Source organism: Myodes glareolus, chromosome 18, assembly GCF_982192425.1.
Source record: "Myodes glareolus chromosome 18, mMyoGla1.1, whole genome shotgun sequence".
Lineage (NCBI taxonomy): Eukaryota > Metazoa > Chordata > Mammalia > Rodentia > Cricetidae > Myodes > Myodes glareolus.
This window is the reverse complement of record NC_142043.1, coordinates 16868935-16886645: the sequence shown is the minus strand read 5'-3', so window position 1 is coordinate 16886645 and position 17711 is coordinate 16868935. Positions and strand designations below refer to the sequence as shown.

Genomic DNA, 17711 nt, shown 5'->3' with positions numbered 1-17711 from the left:
TACACACTGAATAATTTTTGATGAGTCATTGCATCACTAACTCAGTAAGAGAACAGTTCATCTATCCTGAAGATTACATTATGAACATACAGGGTTTGGTGTACTTATCAATAAGTGGTAGATAAATTATCACTAGGAAGAAACAAGCAATAATGATAACACCAAGAACGCGGCAGGGGCTACTCATGTTTGAGTCAGGGCTAAAGATAATGAGCCTCGCAAGGGCAGAAATTAGCCCATGTTTTCCCCAGGGTTTTATGGACTCCTCTTATTTCTCTCTGGTACCAAGCATGAGTTTCTAGGTAACCGTTGGCAAGGATCGCCTATGAATAAATCCGCCCTCAAGAAGTCTTATTAAAATGTTGTGCACACCAACCATTTTGTCTCCTCACAGAATAAACATCAAAACATTGGATTTTGTCTCATTTTTGTAATTAAGATTTGTAATTTCCAGAGGAGAGGAAGCAGTGGTTTCTGTATGGTAAAGTCAACTTTATTGAGTCTACATAAATTCACCCATTGCATTGATGTCTGCTTTCATTCTGTTGTTTATTACATTATTACATTATTGAAAATTGCATATGACTAGACCAGTGGAAATTAAATTTAAAATAATGATAACAGGGATGCTGAGATGACGTGTCAGATAAAGGTGCTGGTCACTGAGTCTGATGGCCTGAGTTTGAGGTCTGAGACCCACATAATGGAAACAGAAAATTAACCCCCTATCTATTCTCCTCTGATTTACACACAGAGGCCAAATAGCATAAAAATGAATCACAACAGGAAAATAGCAATAAAATAATTTAACTATTCGAGAACTAAAATAAAAATTACAGACTTCTGGCTTTCCAGTACTAATAATAGTAAATGTAATCTTGAAGGATTTATTGCCTCTAGATTTCAAATTTCTTCAATGTAATAAGATTAAAATTGATTATAATATCAATATTCAAGGATTATAAATATATTCCTATAGAAAATATGCATGCAACACATCTTATCTGCCATTTTTATAACCTCATACACACCTATATGTGAATTTCAGATTTTCATAAACAAGCAGATTATCATTCAGGTGTCTGGAAGAGTTCACGGGTAAGGTCTTGTCTTACAATGACAGTTGGTCATCCAAGGCAAATGAGAAGGAAACCTGGGAAATCCTAATTCTCAGGTTCTGCCAGGTGCTCAGTGCAACAGGAGCTATGGGAACAGGTCGGCCTCTGTGTTGCAATCTCTCAGCCTGGGGTTTCTGATAAACCACTCCCACGGAAGAGCTATAGCTAACGTCACCCTCAAAACCAGCAGTCAGTTACTAAAAGGGGACCCAAGACAGGTTGTGAGCGTGAAGATTTTACAGCAGGAGGGAGTGGCATGGCTGGAGACTATGGAGCAGGGGGCCAATGGCCCTACATTATAGCACACTTTCTCATGCAGCCGTTTCTAACACGAGCCAGGAACGGCTGAATTTAAAGGTATCTTCCCTGCAGTGGGTCCTCACAGAGGACACACACCCTCTATTCTGAGACATAGTTACTGGGACCCTAGCCCTCAGAATTCTTGATGGTGGAAATCTAAGACAGAAAAGGTTTCTCCGGGTGATCTTGCATGCGTTTTTCAGACCCTTTTCATTGATACGCTTTTTTGGTTTAATTCACACTTCACAGGTATCTAAAACAGGGTGTATATTCAGGGAAAGTAGAACATTCTTGGAGTTTCTGTGAGCTAAAGTAGAGTTTGTCTAGAGAAAGCCGCAGGGGTGAGAATAAGTCTATGGAAACGACAAGGCAAGAACTCAGCATGGACACTCTTCAGGAGGTTTATAGAAGCCACGTTGTCATCCAGGACATTTCCCTGGGAGGGGAATCCGCGGCTTTGCAACTTTCTGGCCAGTGTGAGGGCCACCAGTCGGCTGTAACCTTTCCTGCGATGGTCAGGTAGGGTGTAGCCGTGACACATGGTGGCAAACTGGTCGGTGATACCCCAGGACACGGGGTTTCCCTGCTCGTCACGCACACACACGCTGGGAAAGCACTCGATGAGTTTGGCTATATACCGCAGGCACTGCTGGTTGCCGCCACGTGACCAAGTCCGGTTGAGGAGATCAGCATCTGAGACGCTCAGGTAGGTCAGTCTCGGGATAGGCCCAGTTCTGGAAGAAAATCAATAAATCAATAAATTGGTAGTCACATGACTACCAACAGCTACCCTTTTCCTACCGATTATAAATGAAAATCATCTCCAAGACTATGTTTGGCTTTTTCAAGAATTTGGAACTTAAACACTTCCCACTTGAAAGACCGTCACGTGAAATTTAGTTTCATGACCACTTGTTTTCATCAACTCTGCAGACTGCGGTGTGGCCGAGGCTGCTTCTGCATCTTCACTCTCTGGGAGAGGAAGTATAACTTAATTTATATTTGGATTGCTTTCCAACTGATGCAGAAGGATAAGAGACTCTCAGGGTTCAGCCGGTCACAAGCAGACGGTTGACCAGAATCACTGCCAAAGGAGGCAGACACCTAGCTGATGACAATCACGTGATTCCCTACTTTGTTCCCAAGTATCCAACTTGCTATCATCTGGAGGGGTGGAGTGTTGGAACCTCTTTTGATTTTGAGTGTTGCCAGATACTTGAATCATAAGCTAGGCTACAGTTAACACACACATACATTATTATTATTATTATTATTACTACTACTACTACTACTACTACTACTATTTTCACCCAGAGTTGCCTTTAAAAGACTGTGTGAAGTCTTACGCAATCCAGATTTTTTTGCTTCCTAATATTTTGAACCTAATGATATTTTAGCATTCAGTATCCTTCTGCCTTTGCATAGTCATGGCTACACAAGTCACAGTGAATATGTACACTCTCTGGAAGAATTAGGTTTGCCAGACTTTCCCTTCTGCTGCTTCTCTCTAGATCGAATGTTCTCATTTTTTCACTGGCCAAGGCCAAGTTTTACAGGACACTAGCTTTTATTTATTTTAATTGTTCTATAGAAGTGTCTAGTAATTTTATATGTAAAAGTCCTGATGTCAAGATAAAATTCCCGGTTCATCTTAAGAACTGAAACAAAGGTCTGGACTGGAGAGATGGGTCAGCAGTTAAGAGCACTGGCTGCTCTTCCAGAGGTCCTGAGTTCGATTCCCAGCACCCACATGGTGGCTCACAACCATCTATAATAGGTTCTGATACCCTCTTCTGTCATGCTGGCACACACAGAGAGAATTCATAAACATAAATGACTGAAATTATAAGATCAAAAGCAAAGTATTGCCTCTAAGGCTGAGTGTGCCTTGGAATTTGCTATCTCTGTGAACTTGTGAATACTACTTAATCCATTGACTAGTAAAGACTTATATTGTAGCCCTGCAGTGGTGTTATAAACGTATCTAATTATGCATTTTACTTTTCTTAGTGGTTGCCAGCTGCAGCACTGGCCAATCTTCTATTGAGGAGAAGAAGGAGGGAAACTGTCTTAGGATTTTTCAGTTCAACTTTGAAAGTACTACTTTAAAAAAAGGACAGAGAACCTCAAGCACAAATATTAGTACAAGGAGGAACATTGTCAAGGCAAGCACACCTCAGGCATAGTGTGTTACACATTTGCACATGAAGGATGAAGTATTTAAAGTACAGTCCACAATTTGAGTATGGCTTTGGGGTTAAAGGCAAAACGTTACTGCTAGGAAAGATCACCAGAATAAGCCCCATGACATTGGGATGGACAAGGATATTTTGAATAAGATACAGAAGTATGGGAGAAATTGCCAAAATAGGACTGCATCAAGCTAAGAGCTTCCAGAAGGCAGCTATATTCACTATAATACACTATGGTGAAAGGCTATGCACAACTAAAGAAACAAAACAATGAGGAAAACCCCTGAAGAATGGGTAAAAGCACTTGGAAATTATCCTTGAGGTAGGTGTCTAATATTAGAATACAAGGAAGGAAAGAATCAAAGAATCCTAATGAGGATAAAAACAAAGAACACAATTTAGAAGTTTAGACCTACAGGGACATTAAAAAAAATACGGTATACAAATGACGAAGAGGTATATGAAAAAAACTACAAGTCAAACCCACAAAGAAATATCACCTCACTGCAGTTAGAAAGGTTCTTGTCCAAAAGTCAAGGACAACAAAAAGTAGTGAAGATTGGAAAAGGAAACTTTATACACCAGGAGAAAGGTAAATTAGTATAGCTACTTAGGAACAGGGTGGTGATGCTCCCAAAAATTAAAATCGGAACTGTAATATGATCAAGGAATTCTATTCTGGAGTATATAGCCCAAAGTAGTAAAATCAGTCCCTGTTGACCACAGCATGCTTCTCAATAAGCAAGACACGGACTCATGTTGGGTATTTCAAAATAATGTGACATATATACAATGAAATCGTATTCATCCTTAAAAAGAAGACTCAGTCTTATCATCTGTAGAATCATGGATGGGACTGTTGTTATATTAAAGAAAACAAGCCAAGTGCAGAAAGTCAGAGAGCACACAATCTCACTCACATGAAGAATCTAAAATCCTAATCTCCATACAGCAGAGAATGAAATAGTGGCTAGCCACGGCTGGGGAAGACAAACAGAGATTAGTTTTTCTTTTAAGAAATCTTCGTCTTACCCAGGAGTGGGGGCGGCACACACTTTTAATCACAGTACTTGGAAAGCAGAGGCAGGTAGATCTCAAAATTTGAGGACAGCCTGGTCTCTAAAGAGTTCCAGGACAGCCAGGGTGTCACAGAGAAACCCTGTATCAAAAACCGCCCCCACCACACACACACAAATATTCCTTGCCTTTTACATCTTAAAGTAGCTAGGATTAAGGATAAAGTGTACCACATTCTGTTTTAATTAATTGAATAGGTGTGCAGCATTGGTAGGGTATAGTTCTCAGGATGAATATGGAAGATTGTCCCTGTGCTGGGGGAGGTCACAGGGTATACGTGAAAGATTACCAATATACTGTGGGAGGGTTTTCTCCTTTCAAAGTTCGTGTGTGCTCCAAGTTTCCATATTGTGGCAACATAAAAGAAAGCCCTGGTAATTTCTTTTGATTTCCTGCAATTTTAGAGTTAGTCTGTGCTTACCAGCTCCTCCAACATTTACCATGGGAGCAGAGAACCAACAGGCATGGAGGTGGGCACTTTTTAATCAACTTTGTTTCATTTTTTTTTAAAAAAAATCTCTTAAAAAAGATACTACACCTTAATTCTTTTAATTTAACTTAAAAATTGTGTGTGTGTGTGTGTATGTGTGCATGTCAGCATGAGGTGTCTTCATCAATTATTCTCTGCTATATTTTTGAGACACACACACACACACACACACACACACACACACACACCCTTAGCCCAACGGCCCAATTCTAAAAGCCTAACTATTCCTCTACAATCATAAATATTCTAGCATTGTTGTTTGGACTTGCATAACAGTACATCCAGCTCCAAATGCAGAACCTGTTTTACATACAGGAAATTGTGGTCTGGCACAGACGAAACAGGAGAAAAATGGACAGCCTTGAAGGAAGACAGCTTTATATCCAAGTCCAACAGCTTTGCATTGGCAGCAGCTTTGGAAACAGCATATAATTCACTTTGCAGCCCTGGATGATGACAGACACAGAACCACAGTCATTTATTTCAGCATTTTTATGGCAAATGTCATCAGTACCACTCTCTGATACCCTGTCATGTTTTAACCATGATATAGTTAGCTATATATGTATTACTACAGACATTCTCTTCTTGATCTACAAATCAAATTATGTTGTCATCACCATTCATGCTTTTCCACTTCTGCTGGAAATATCTCAAGGGAATTTGGAATTTCTTACTGGAAGTTTTATTTGCTAATTTACTTAATACCTCAAATTAAATTTTTTTTGAAGAGAATTGTCCCTTTTTTATTTTTAGCTTTAAAAGTTAAAGGCCAGATGTTTATAGGAGTTTAGGCTTATTTAGTATGGTAAATCAACTTGACAACCTAGAATCACATGGGAAAAAAGTCTCATTAAGGACTGACTACCTTGGGGTTAGCTGTGGGCAAGTCTATGCAGTATTGTCTTAATCAGTTAACTGATGTGGGGAGAACCAGCCCGCGGTGGGTGGCAGCTTCGGCAGGGATTGGGCCTGAACTTTTTAAGAGTAGAGAAATAAAACTGAGTGCAAGCAAGCAGCTAAGTGAGTGAGCGTGTATGGGCACATCCTTGTTTCTCTGCTCGTGACTTCTCTGTTCTTGGATGCAGTGTTGGAGGTTAGTACCCTTGACTGACCACCAGGGATCGATGAGGACCTGGAGCTATAAGCTGAAATAAACTCCTTTTGCCCCTAAGCTATTTTTGGTCAGGATATTTTATCATCCACAGGAATGAGACTAGAACACTAAACAACTTTAAAGCTTCTTGTCCACTTCCACAACGTTCCTTATGGACTTCCAAGTGCAGCCTGGAGTTGGAAGATTGAGCTCAGTTGATTCATCCAGATCCTACTCATTTCTCCCAGCATGCTATATTATTTGCACCCCTTTGTTTGATATTAACTGTCCCCACCCCTACCCCCAGCATACAAAAATAGGTTTTGGTCTCTGTTCTTAAGAGCTACAGCATTGCACTTTTCCCAAGTGCCCTGTTTTCTAGCCTTTGCAGTCTGACTATGGGTGGACAGAATCCTCTGTAGTGCGGTTGTCTCTCTTCTAGGCTCATTCCTGAAGCAAGTTATATGGCTCTGTTTTCCTCCCCACTTGTGAGTCACTTCTCAGCATGGCCTCAAGACTACAACTGGGTGAGAAGGCATATGGAATGCAGTATGATGGCTGAACCTTGACACCTCCCTCTCTGAGCTGAGCCTCAGTAAAGACTAGAAAGTTTACAGGTGAATGCTACTAAAATTACAGCTGCAGTGACTAGTGTCCCTTATTATAAAGCTGAGTTATAGCTAAGTTATCAAAAGGTTTGAATTTTATTGTTTTTTTTTAAACCATGGACTATATATGTAGTCTGTGTGGCTTAGAAAGACCTAAAATTTGTATCCTTCTGCCTCTACCTCACAAACACTAGGATTGCAAGTGGGTTCCCTCATACCCAACACTCAAAATATTGCCTAGAAGAGAAAACATAAGTGATACAAGCCAAGGGTACCATACACATTCTGGTATAGGAAAAGTAACTGTATAAAACTCAAGTAGATATGGTAAGTATTTATGGACATATTGCTAAGTGTCTATATCTATGTGTGTAATATCTTTTAAGAGATCTATAAAAAGTGTGTGAGTGTGTGTGTGTGTGTGTGTGTGTGTGTGTGTACACACAGGGGCACACTGACTGCAAAGGCCAGAAGATGGTTTCAAATCTCTTGGAGCTGAAGTCACAGGTGGTTGTGAGCTGCCTAACACTAACATGGTGCTGGAAACTGAGCTCTGGACCTCTGGAAAAACAGCAAGTACCCTTAACCACTGAGTTATCTCTCTAGTCTCCATGATATCTTTTCATACAGGAAAATGCGAGCATATAGTGTGTGCTTTGAACTTGACCTTACCTTGTATCTGAAACACTTGGTCCCAGTTGATTACGTCACGCTCTTCCAATAGCTGTTGGTAAGCACTGACATCTTTGTAGAACACAGCGTATGCATTAGTGTAATGGTCAAAATTATCTGTCTCAGCCTTGGGCAGAAGACATAGTCATGAATGTAATACCCCAGCGTATCTTCTGGGTAATCCATGCCCTGGAGAGACTAGCTATTATTATTATCTAGCTAATTTTCAATTGTTCAAATCAGTTACATAGAAACAGAGAAACACGAATGAGGCTAATATACTGTAATGAGAAAATTAGAGATTTTGATTCTTTCTTCCAGAACTAAGAAAGTTTTAAGAACTTTCCGACTTTAGGATTTAATTAATAAAAATTAAAACTGTAGTAGCTTGAGCAGTGCCTCTGCTGAGTTGCCTCGGATGACTCTAGAAGCTAATCAGGATATCTGGCTTTAATCACTAGACACACACACAGAGGAGGAAACGTAAAAGTCAGTGAGCACCATGTAAGAGCCACAGCCCTCACCACCTTCCTCATGCAGAGGGCAGCTCATCTCTGATCACTTGAGGTTCTCGTTAGCCTCAGAGGGAGAATGACATCATTGATCTCATTGTGCTGACTGCCTTAAGTTTTCCCAATGTTTTTGAAAATTCCCAAATTCATCAGTCATAAGAAATCCACTACTAGAGGAGGAGCTAGTGTGTACATATTGGGTGCTTCATCTCCTAGAGACTGTGAGATGCTAAGGGAACACTTGCTGGCTAGCAGTCTTCCATCTGCCTGGGACTCCAAAGTAGCCACCTACAAATCACGGATGACATGCATAACATGTTAAGGTAATGTGTGGTATTATAATGGTCATACCACTCCCTTGATCTAACCAATTTTTTCCAGTTGGAGCCAATTTTTACTTTTAATGTGTCTTAGTTGCTTTTCAGCACTGTACCTCTCTCTGTCGCCGGGTGATGACAGCTTTGAAGTCAGGCCATGAGTCCACTACTACTTCCTTTTGAAAGGGATTACCACGATTTATGTTCATCACTGCTCCATAAACCTGAGCCAGAGAACCAGAGACCTTTAGCTATTCCAGTTGAGAGAGAAATTAGAGAAATATTCACACACATATACACAATGTGGATTTACCATTTCAAATGTGGTCATGGAAACTAGTAAAAAGTCTGTTAAATCCTGATATCTTAGAATTCTGAGAGAGAATGCTTGATGACTGAGTAACAATTAATATGAAGGTAATAAAAGAGGCTGTTCTGGAAAAGATGTCTTTCCCATCTGTTTCCTTCATTAAGAAAAATATCCATCCTAAAAACATCATGCACACACAGAATAAGTGAAAGTTGGAGCATAGCAAGGATTTTCGAGCTAATATCACAGTATTTTCATCATCATCATCATCATCATCATCATCATCATCATCATCATTATCATCAAACAGGAAACATTTCTAACTCCAAGTCAGCTTCACTGCTCACAGCAGCCTCATTTTTACATTTATTATAATATTGATTTATGAAATCTTCAACACTGTCACAGAGTGATCAGCGGGCCCTCTGGGATTTTAGATTGGAGGCTTGAGTGACCCAGAGGTAACAAACCTATAACTAAACTTCAGTCCTCAAGCATAGGCTTACCTTCAGCACCACCAAATTCCATCATTTAAATCGTGTTCAGAAATAACACAGTCTACCATTGCCCAAATTTCTCTAAAGAGTCCCCTGGGATGACAGAAGGGTGACAGGAGCAGATTGTGAAACTAACATGTTCATCAAAGACACATCTGACATTAACTCCTAGATTAACACAGGAAAGAAACTCAGTATGATTAGGCTCACAATAAATACCTTGAGGGATTCAGGAAAGTGACTCTTCAACATGTTCTCCAGGGTCAGTAATTTGGTGGAGCAGTTTAGCACCAACATCGTCTCCAAAGGGTTGCGCTTCCACACCTAACTAGAAACTTGAAGATAGACATTTAATTTCTGCTTATTAACTTTTGATCTTACTGGGAATATGCTAGCGACCCCGTTTTCTTCTAGTATAATGCCAATACTGCCTTTGAAGAGGATGGAAGTGGAAGAGGGGCAGGGGGCTGCAGGGTAGGTACACCAGTGAGTATGTGCAAATGGAGATCACTAGACCTAATCATTTACAGAGGGGACTACACATCCACTATATTCTGACTGTCCCCAGCAGGGAACTAGTAAAAGCTGGACTTCTATATTCAAGTGTGTTTTGTTTTTGTTAGTCTCAAATAGCTTGTTGGCAGCAAGAAGGAAGGGCATTCCTGGCTTGTCAGTTTCTTTACCATCACCCACCATATAAGTTCTGTGTTATAGGAGAGAAATGTAGATACTTATGGACCAATGATTACAGGGAGGGAAGAGAAATAACTGGGTTTGACACAGTAAAACCAAATAAAAATCCCTACTCCTCTAGCGACAATGGTCTCCTTAGCTTGGAGGCCCCTCATTTTCTGGAGGAATTGTAATGCTTGTCAACAAGCATTACCTTTGATTTGTCCTGAACTCTTTCTTGTCTCTCAACTGAAGGACAAAATGAAACCACCCGCTAGCTCTATCATTCCCTAAATGCTGTGAAGCAATTTTTTGAACACAAGTAAATATATGTGTGTGTGTGTGTGTGTGTGTGTGTGTGTGTGTGTGTGTGTGTGTATAAAAGAATTAAGTTGAAATTGAAATTCAGGGAAATGGAAAACAAAAACACAATAGGAATAGAACCAAGAGAATGTTTGGTCTATAGACTATGGTACTACAGATAGAATCTTATTCCTGGATTCCATATGCGATGTCTTTTAATTAAGATTATTTATAACTGCCAAATCAATCCTGGCAATGTGGTGGCATTTATCTATAGATGCGTAAAGAACAATAAAAAACTGTCTCCTGACACACATTGCCAGCTAAGTTAAACAGAGAACTTTATTATCCTATTTCAGGTCTGATGATGTAAAGAAGAGTCACTATTTAGTATTACTTTTATTTACCTAATTAAAACATACCTTTTGTTAGCAATTTTCTTCTTAAAATGTGTGGATAAGCAATGGTACAGTGCTTGGCCCTAAAAGGGACAGCTGTATCACTCTCTCTAAGGTTCAGGGAGTATAGAAGAGGGGGTAGGAAAAAGAGATAGAGGGAGGGAGATGTAGAGCAAAAGATGTTCCCTTGACATGACAGGGCTGTTGCCCTCATAGAATCACTGCGGTTGTGGTTATCTGAATAAGAGGAGACCTGCCAACATTTCATCATGGATGGGCCATGAGAGGTTCCACATCTCTGAAATTGACAGTTGACAATTAATAAGTGTTAAGGGAAATGTGTGTCATTTCCTTCAGAGGTGTCGTCATTGATGAGTGGCCCTTGCTCCACTGAATAACCTTCTACCCGTGGTCAAGGGAAAGGAAATCTAAATTGAGTGACCTTATATAAAAGGAATGGATGATGGGGTGAGTGACTCGTGAAGAAGGGTTCCAGTGGGAGAGAAAGGGGATGAGAGGGAGACAGAGACAGACAGACAGACACACACACACATACACACACAGAGAGAGAGAGAGAGAGAGAGAGAGAGAGAGAGAGAGAGAGAGAGAGAGAGAGGCAGGCAGCAGCGGTGAAAGGAAATCAAGTTCATGCCGTAAATACATGAAACTGACAATTAAAAAATTAGAAATGGCTACTAGTCATAGTGAATAAGTGCTGCCTAGATATTCCTAAGTGCAAGGAGACTGTGGTATCTCAGAGCAAAAGCACATTAAGCATTGTTCAAGCATGAGTTTTAGTGTTACTAACCACTTTGATGAGAGCCAATCAACAAAACATATTGACTAAACAACGTGTATAACAAAAAGAACATACAAAGTGAGGCTATGCATTACTCGTGATTGAAAACAGTCTTGTCGAACCTAACTCCGCTCCCCTAGGAGCAATGCTTCAGTATCAACTACATCAAAGTTTCACACGACAGTGCAGACTGAACCATCAGCAATGAGGAACGCCATGTTGGGAGCTCACATTTGCCACTAAATTTTCCAGTAGTTAGCATGGAGAGAAATAAACAGGATTAGGTACTGCGTCAGTGCTCCATAAGATTCTTCCATGTTCTTCTCCTGTCAGTTACTTGCTTTTGCCTGTCAGTCATCTCTACACCGCAGTCCGGTTTCCTATATTCAAAACCTCCCTGGATCAGACTCCTTTTGAGTCTAAGCTCTTGCAACCAACAGATGACTCAGGTGAAAAATTAAAATCAGTTATTCCCCTGGACCTTACACGCATGATACTACTTTTAACACACAGATGTGAAAATGCCTGTTCAATAAAGAGTGATGAATTTCACGAGTGATCGTCATCAAATGCGAAGATTTGGTTAGTGCCACAAAACAGAATATAGAAATTCCCATAGATAAAGAAAATATTTTTTTACACATTAAAAATATGTATATATTTGTATATATATATATATACACATATGTATATATACATGTATATATATATATGCACAAACTGTTACCAGAATGCCATGTCCTTCCCACTCCACTACAGGTCCCTAATAATCAGAATGTCTTCTAGAATTGGAAAGTAGAGGTGTATAACCCATTTAAGTAAATTTCTGCCAATAGGCACACATGAAAAGTCTTATTGAGAAAAATAAGTTTTTCAAGGTTTAAGACCTTGAGTTTCTATAAGAACATTGTTTATAAACACAGAGATAGTACTTGGGAAATTTTATTGATTCATCATACAATGGAAGAATGACTGTCTTGGAAAATCATTTTTAGGAACAAGAAAAACATAATTTGTTTTTATGATAGTACACCATTTACAACACAATGCCCAGTATCTTTTTTTTTAATTTTTAGGGGAGTACTCATATGAACATGATAAGCTCCTCCTATCATAAGTTATACAATCCACTTTCCCAAATTTGCAGAAATTGTACATACCTCGTGGGATGGATGAGTCTTGGAGCCTTACCCTGGGAAAACTACCTTTTTTATTATGGTATATCTCTGCTGCCAGTGAGCTTTTAAATTTTATTTAAATTACAATTAATAATTTCAAAATGTTTTTAATTTTCAAGGGCTACTCTAATAAACTACTACAACCTGGGTCTTTGAGAAGTTTTCTCTCCTACAGCCCTGGAGCCTAGACAGTGAAGAAAGGGATTGGGTAGGCGAAAGTCCTTTAGGTGTTTCCAGCCCCTGGAAGTTGCTGAAAGTGACCCCAGGTCACAGAACTGTATCCAGGGGAGCTCCCTGCTGAAGAGAGCAGCAATGAATGCATGGCCTCCAGCGAAACGCTAATTTTAAGGCTACTATGTTAGGAACTTCTAGAGTTGCATGTTCTAAAATCATTGTCCTTCGGTTGTGAATATTTGGAATCAGATTGATTTCTGATTCTAATATAAATACCTGTGTACAGGAAAAAAACAAAACCAAAACCAAAAACGTAACAAAAAACCTTTCATTAATTAGGTTCACAATTCCTGTGTTTTGTCTCTGTATGTGGCACGTTAGACTTGGGGAAAATGAATCAAAATCAGGGTGAAATATAGGACCTTTTTCATTCCTCTTTAAACAAGAAAAGTTTCTTTCGAGGACCTGTCATCTATTGCTTGTAATTACCACTCTCAGCGACCACATATAAAGGACTTTTGGTTCAGATGACAGACATATCTTCTGTTACTCAGGTTAAAATCACGGCACAGCGCAGCTTGAAACTATGCAGTGCTTATCCTTCCCATGGAAAATTTAAAATGAAAAATGAAACCACACAAAAGTGTTCTTTCCTCTAAACACAAGGATTTATCCTATCTATAGAAGGTTAATTTTATCTTTACCATGTCTCTCCTTCCTTCCCAATGATAGACTAATGACTTGGAGGGGGTTATTTACAAAACATACCTTGCTGGTGAGAGAGTTCTGTTGGAAACAGGTATTTTAGCTGTGTCTCTCTGCAGAGCGCGTTCTGTGTAAATGGTAAACTTATACGTCTGGGCTACTTTTCTAATTAAGCCTTAGTGGAAAGAGGAGGGAGAGTGGCCACACCTAGAGAAGGGGGGGGATTTGTGCAGGCCTGCTAATTATCATCTCAAATACAGCACAGGTATTTTCAATCCGTTTTTCTTTTCAATGCCATCTAATCTTGTAGTGCAAAAACCAACAAATATGAACCTTGAATAGATGGCTAGTTAGATCGGCTTTAGACATCGGCTTTAGACATGAGGCCTACCTATTTATCAGAATCCCATTGTGGGGCAGGGTAGAAAATAAGAACAGAAGCTAGGCAAAGGAGGTACAATAGAAAAATGATATCTGTACCAACTTTTTGGATGCTTTTAAATGTTTTTCAAAAAAAAAAAAAAGACGATTTTGTTGCCCTAAACTTCCAAGGTTAAAGCATTCAGAAAAGGGTATTTGTGGAACTGAGAGTTGTTTTGGGAATTATAATTTCTGCATCATATTCTTTTAAATGAAAAAGTCAGGCTCGGATTTCCACCACCGAGTGGGCACTTGAGCATCTCAGCACATGCTGTGTGCAACAGGGCTTTGGGAAACAAGCTGCAGAGATGTCCTGCATCTCTCCTGCGGAGAGTGCTTGCTTGAAGCAGCCATGGAGGAGGCCACTGTTTACCATCTTAACTGCTGAGACTAGGTAAGTTAGGGCGTTCTTCCTGACAGACCCTGTTCTAAAGAATAAAATGAGTAACTGGCAACTGAAACCTAGCTATTTGAGAAATCATTATGTCAATTATCCTGTGATAAAACTAAGGGTGTTAGATACTGGTACATTGATAAACAAAACATAAGACATGTAAGGGCAATATATATCTTTTTGCAGTCCTTCATTTTCCAATAAACTGATTCTGTTAATGTAGAATAGAACCATGTGCAGAGTGTCCAGTGGAATTATTTAAACTTACGAGGTCAGGTTATTTGTGGCCTTAGAGAGCTCAGCATCTCCTGCAATGAGAGCGATCTCCTATCCAGGTGTTTTGAATGACATCAGAATGACTGCTTCTGGCCTATAGGAAAATAACAAAGCAAAGTGCACTTTCCAGGACAACTGAATCTAAGATGACAATCCTGCAAATGGGTACTTTACAGTACAGTGAGCATTCGGCTCCAAACTAAGGAAAGTGTGTGTGTGTGTGTGTGTGTGTGTGAGAGAGAGAGAGAGAGAGAGAGAGAGAGAGAGAGAGAGAGAGAGAGGGAATGTAAAATAAATGGAAAGGGGCTTCCCTTAGTAAACACAAGTGATACATATGGAATGGACCTCACTTATTATTTACAAAGAAAAACAAACATCCCGGCTGCTGTAAGGGATCTACTGATATTTAGTAGTTCCTTCTAGCTGTAGTCCAGAAATTTTGAAGAAGTAGAGGAGCAACTAGACTGTCCACTGCCACATTCTGATACTAACTCTTTGTGACCTTAAGATAGGTACTTAACTTCCTGGTACCTCAGTTTACCTGCTGAATGGATATAATAGTGTTATGAGATTTAATCCTCACTGGGTTAGATTAAATATTGGTATAGGACAGGAATGGCATGGGTGTACACACAGACACACACACACACACACACACACACACACAATGGCAGGTCAACCCTCTAACAATGTGATCGTAACCAAGTCCCCTTTGCCATATTTATATCTGGAATGTGTATTAAATTCTCTTTCCTTCCTTCCTTTCTCTCTCTCTCTTTTTTTTTTTAAATGACCCTAAGAGAGACACACATGAATCCACTTATGAAGTAGAAAAAGCCAATCTCCTGAGTAAATTGGGAGTGTGGAGGAGAGAGTGAGGGTGGAAGGGGAGTGGGGAAGAAATGAGTATAGCTCAATAATAATAATAAAAAAAGAGAAAACTTTTCCATTGGCCACAAACCATTTAATTTAAAAAAATTCTAAAATCATTTCATTGAATTTTGAAGACATCTTTTTCGTCTTTTTGTTCAGTTTGAATTGAATCATGACATTTGCACTATTGCCACAGTAATTTATAGCTCGGGCACAGAGGCTATTCAAAAAGGGAAGCAAACTGAACCTAGTGGTGCATGCCTGGAATGTCAGCGTTCCTAACCAGAGCCAGAAGGATTGACACAAGCTCCAGGCCCGCCTGGGACTACACAGTGAGGACCTCTCTCAAAAAACTCCAAACCCCTAAGCCAAAAAACGTGGCTGTTGTGTGGCGATTTAGAAGTAAAGAAATGCACTGAAGGGCAGCTTTTTAAGAAAAGCGCATTTGAACACAAACAGGGCTCACACTTGTAGATAAGCCATCACTCAACTGGGAAATCTGAATTTCTCCTTCTTTCCTTTCTCTTTCCCAAAGCCGAAAATTTCTTGACAATGAACGAAATGTGAGATTTACACATGTTTAGAAAAGAAGCCAATATCAACAACTCAAATGCTAATTTTGACAGGTGCAAACTGCATATTTTTGGTAAACAAAGAATGAAAAGAAATGATATCCAACCACATAACACAAATCCTTTAATCGTAGGTTCTACCGCAGGTGTTTCACAATAAACAGAGCCCAACAGAGTTGGGAGGGAAACGGAGAGGCTTACATAAAGGATTTTAGATGACTGATGTGATGTGGAGGCTGTAATTTACCTGTATAGTTTTAAGTTAGTCAAACAGTTATACCATGTTATAGTCCTATGGCAGTTTACTGAACACTTATTTCCCTGTTAGTTTACTTCAACAGTTTTCATTCTGAGTTCAAAATAATTAACAAATAAACATTCACCAACCCAACTGGTGAAAACACTTATTTTGTGTGTAAATGATCATTTTAAGGTTGAATATTTTTCAAATATTTCTTCACTTTAAAACTTTTCCTTTGGGAATTAATCCATTTTTTTCTCTTGGTACTTCACTTATAGCTATTTATCTATAAAGACATACTTTAACTATGTTGAGCTCTCTGGCCTACAGTGCATTTAGTATCTGGCTTGGCTCTTAAACCCTTTTCAAACCCGTCAGAACTTCATATAGTTCTCTGTTGCTGGGACACAGGCTATTCTACACTGACACCTGCTGTTCACTCATACCTTATTTATTTACTGATCGTCTACGTGGCCATAAAGAATATTAGCCATGAATTTATCTCAAATCATTCACAAAAAGTATGACAAAATAAAGCATTTCAGGAAAAATGTATGTTTCTGGTTGCCTGTTAGGTCCCTGACAGTAGCACAGATCTAAGTTAGGGCTATATCTTTCCAAAGACCAAAGAGCTGTCGATTAGTTGATCCATGGCAATGAGCTGCCTCTCCCTCAGAGTACTGATAAACTAGAATTCTAATTGACCTGAAATCGTTCACCAAGCAGATGACCTGAGGAAAACAGCATGCTGGTGTAAAACACTCTAACTAATGATAAACATCAATGACTTGAGGTTTTATTAGTCTAAAAGTTTGAAGTTTTCAGTTGCTGAGTGCAGGGTTTTAAGTTATTCTGTGGCATTTATTCCTTTCCTGAAGTCTTCCTGACATTATTTCCTAAGACGATCCTGCTTCTGATTCTTTGGAATCGAGCAGCTCCATGATTCCTAAAACAATTCTTCCTTCTATAATAGGCATCAATCCCAAGATATTGAACTGTAGATGAATTTTGGGGAGCTCTGCTAGGGGGCAATTAGCAGTATTATGACATATCCTTAATAAAGTAACAAAATATTCTTTACTAGAATATTTTCAGCTGGAGTTATAAGTAGCTAAAAAAGCCAAGCCAATGTGCATCTTTTGCTTAGAGATGACTTTGACCTGCTTATGGAATTATTTCTTCACATACATAAACTTACCATGAGGCAAAGTCTATGCAAGAACCCTTTGGTGGGATACAGGTTTATATAACTAATGCTGTCTTTGTCAAAACCGCCACCTTGCCTGTCAGCTGGCCTGGCACACATCTTCTAGAGATAGTTGTTGAGATATGAGATGAACACCCGTGGAGGGCACTAACAGCACCTAAGCTGTCTCCTAACTGACATGCGTGTAAACAACATCTCAGAAAGCTGAGGTACATGAGTGAGCTGTGGGCCACCTCTATGTAGCTTCCCATAGCAACACTTCTTTCTACTCCAGGTGCTGGACCTTCCTTCCAGCCAGCAGCTACACTCC

At 39.6% G+C, this 17711-nt stretch overlaps 1 protein-coding gene across 1 annotated transcript; it reads right to left on the bottom strand.

Annotated features, from left to right (window-relative positions):
• Window positions 1-991: 991 nt before the first annotated feature.
• Window positions 992-9486, bottom strand: Glyatl3 (glycine-N-acyltransferase like 3). The gene is made up of 5 exons (XM_048442704.3): window positions 9409-9486; window positions 8499-8606; window positions 7554-7680; window positions 5491-5623; window positions 992-2152 (listed from the first exon to the last, which is right to left on the bottom strand). Exons 1-5 carry the CDS (start codon window positions 9484-9486, stop codon window positions 1726-1728), a joined length of 873 nt encoding a protein of 290 aa, XP_048298661.2. The 3' UTR covers window positions 992-1725.
• Between the last annotated feature and the right edge of the window lie 8225 nt (window positions 9487-17711).

Excerpts from the sequence above, each read along its gene's own strand:
- Glyatl3 (XM_048442704.3), bottom strand. The coding sequence starts at position 9,486 with ATGTTGGTGCTAAACTGCTCCACCAAATTACTGACCCTGGAGAACATG. Across the intron at positions 7,681-8,498 it reads TCACCCGGCGACAGAGAGAG|GCTGAGACAGATAATTTTGA; the intron begins GTACAGTGCTGA and ends CTTCTGCCCAAG. Across the intron at positions 2,153-5,490 it reads GTGCCAGACCACAATTTCCT|AACTGGGCCTATCCCGAGAC; the intron begins GTATGTAAAACA and ends ATTTTCTTCCAG.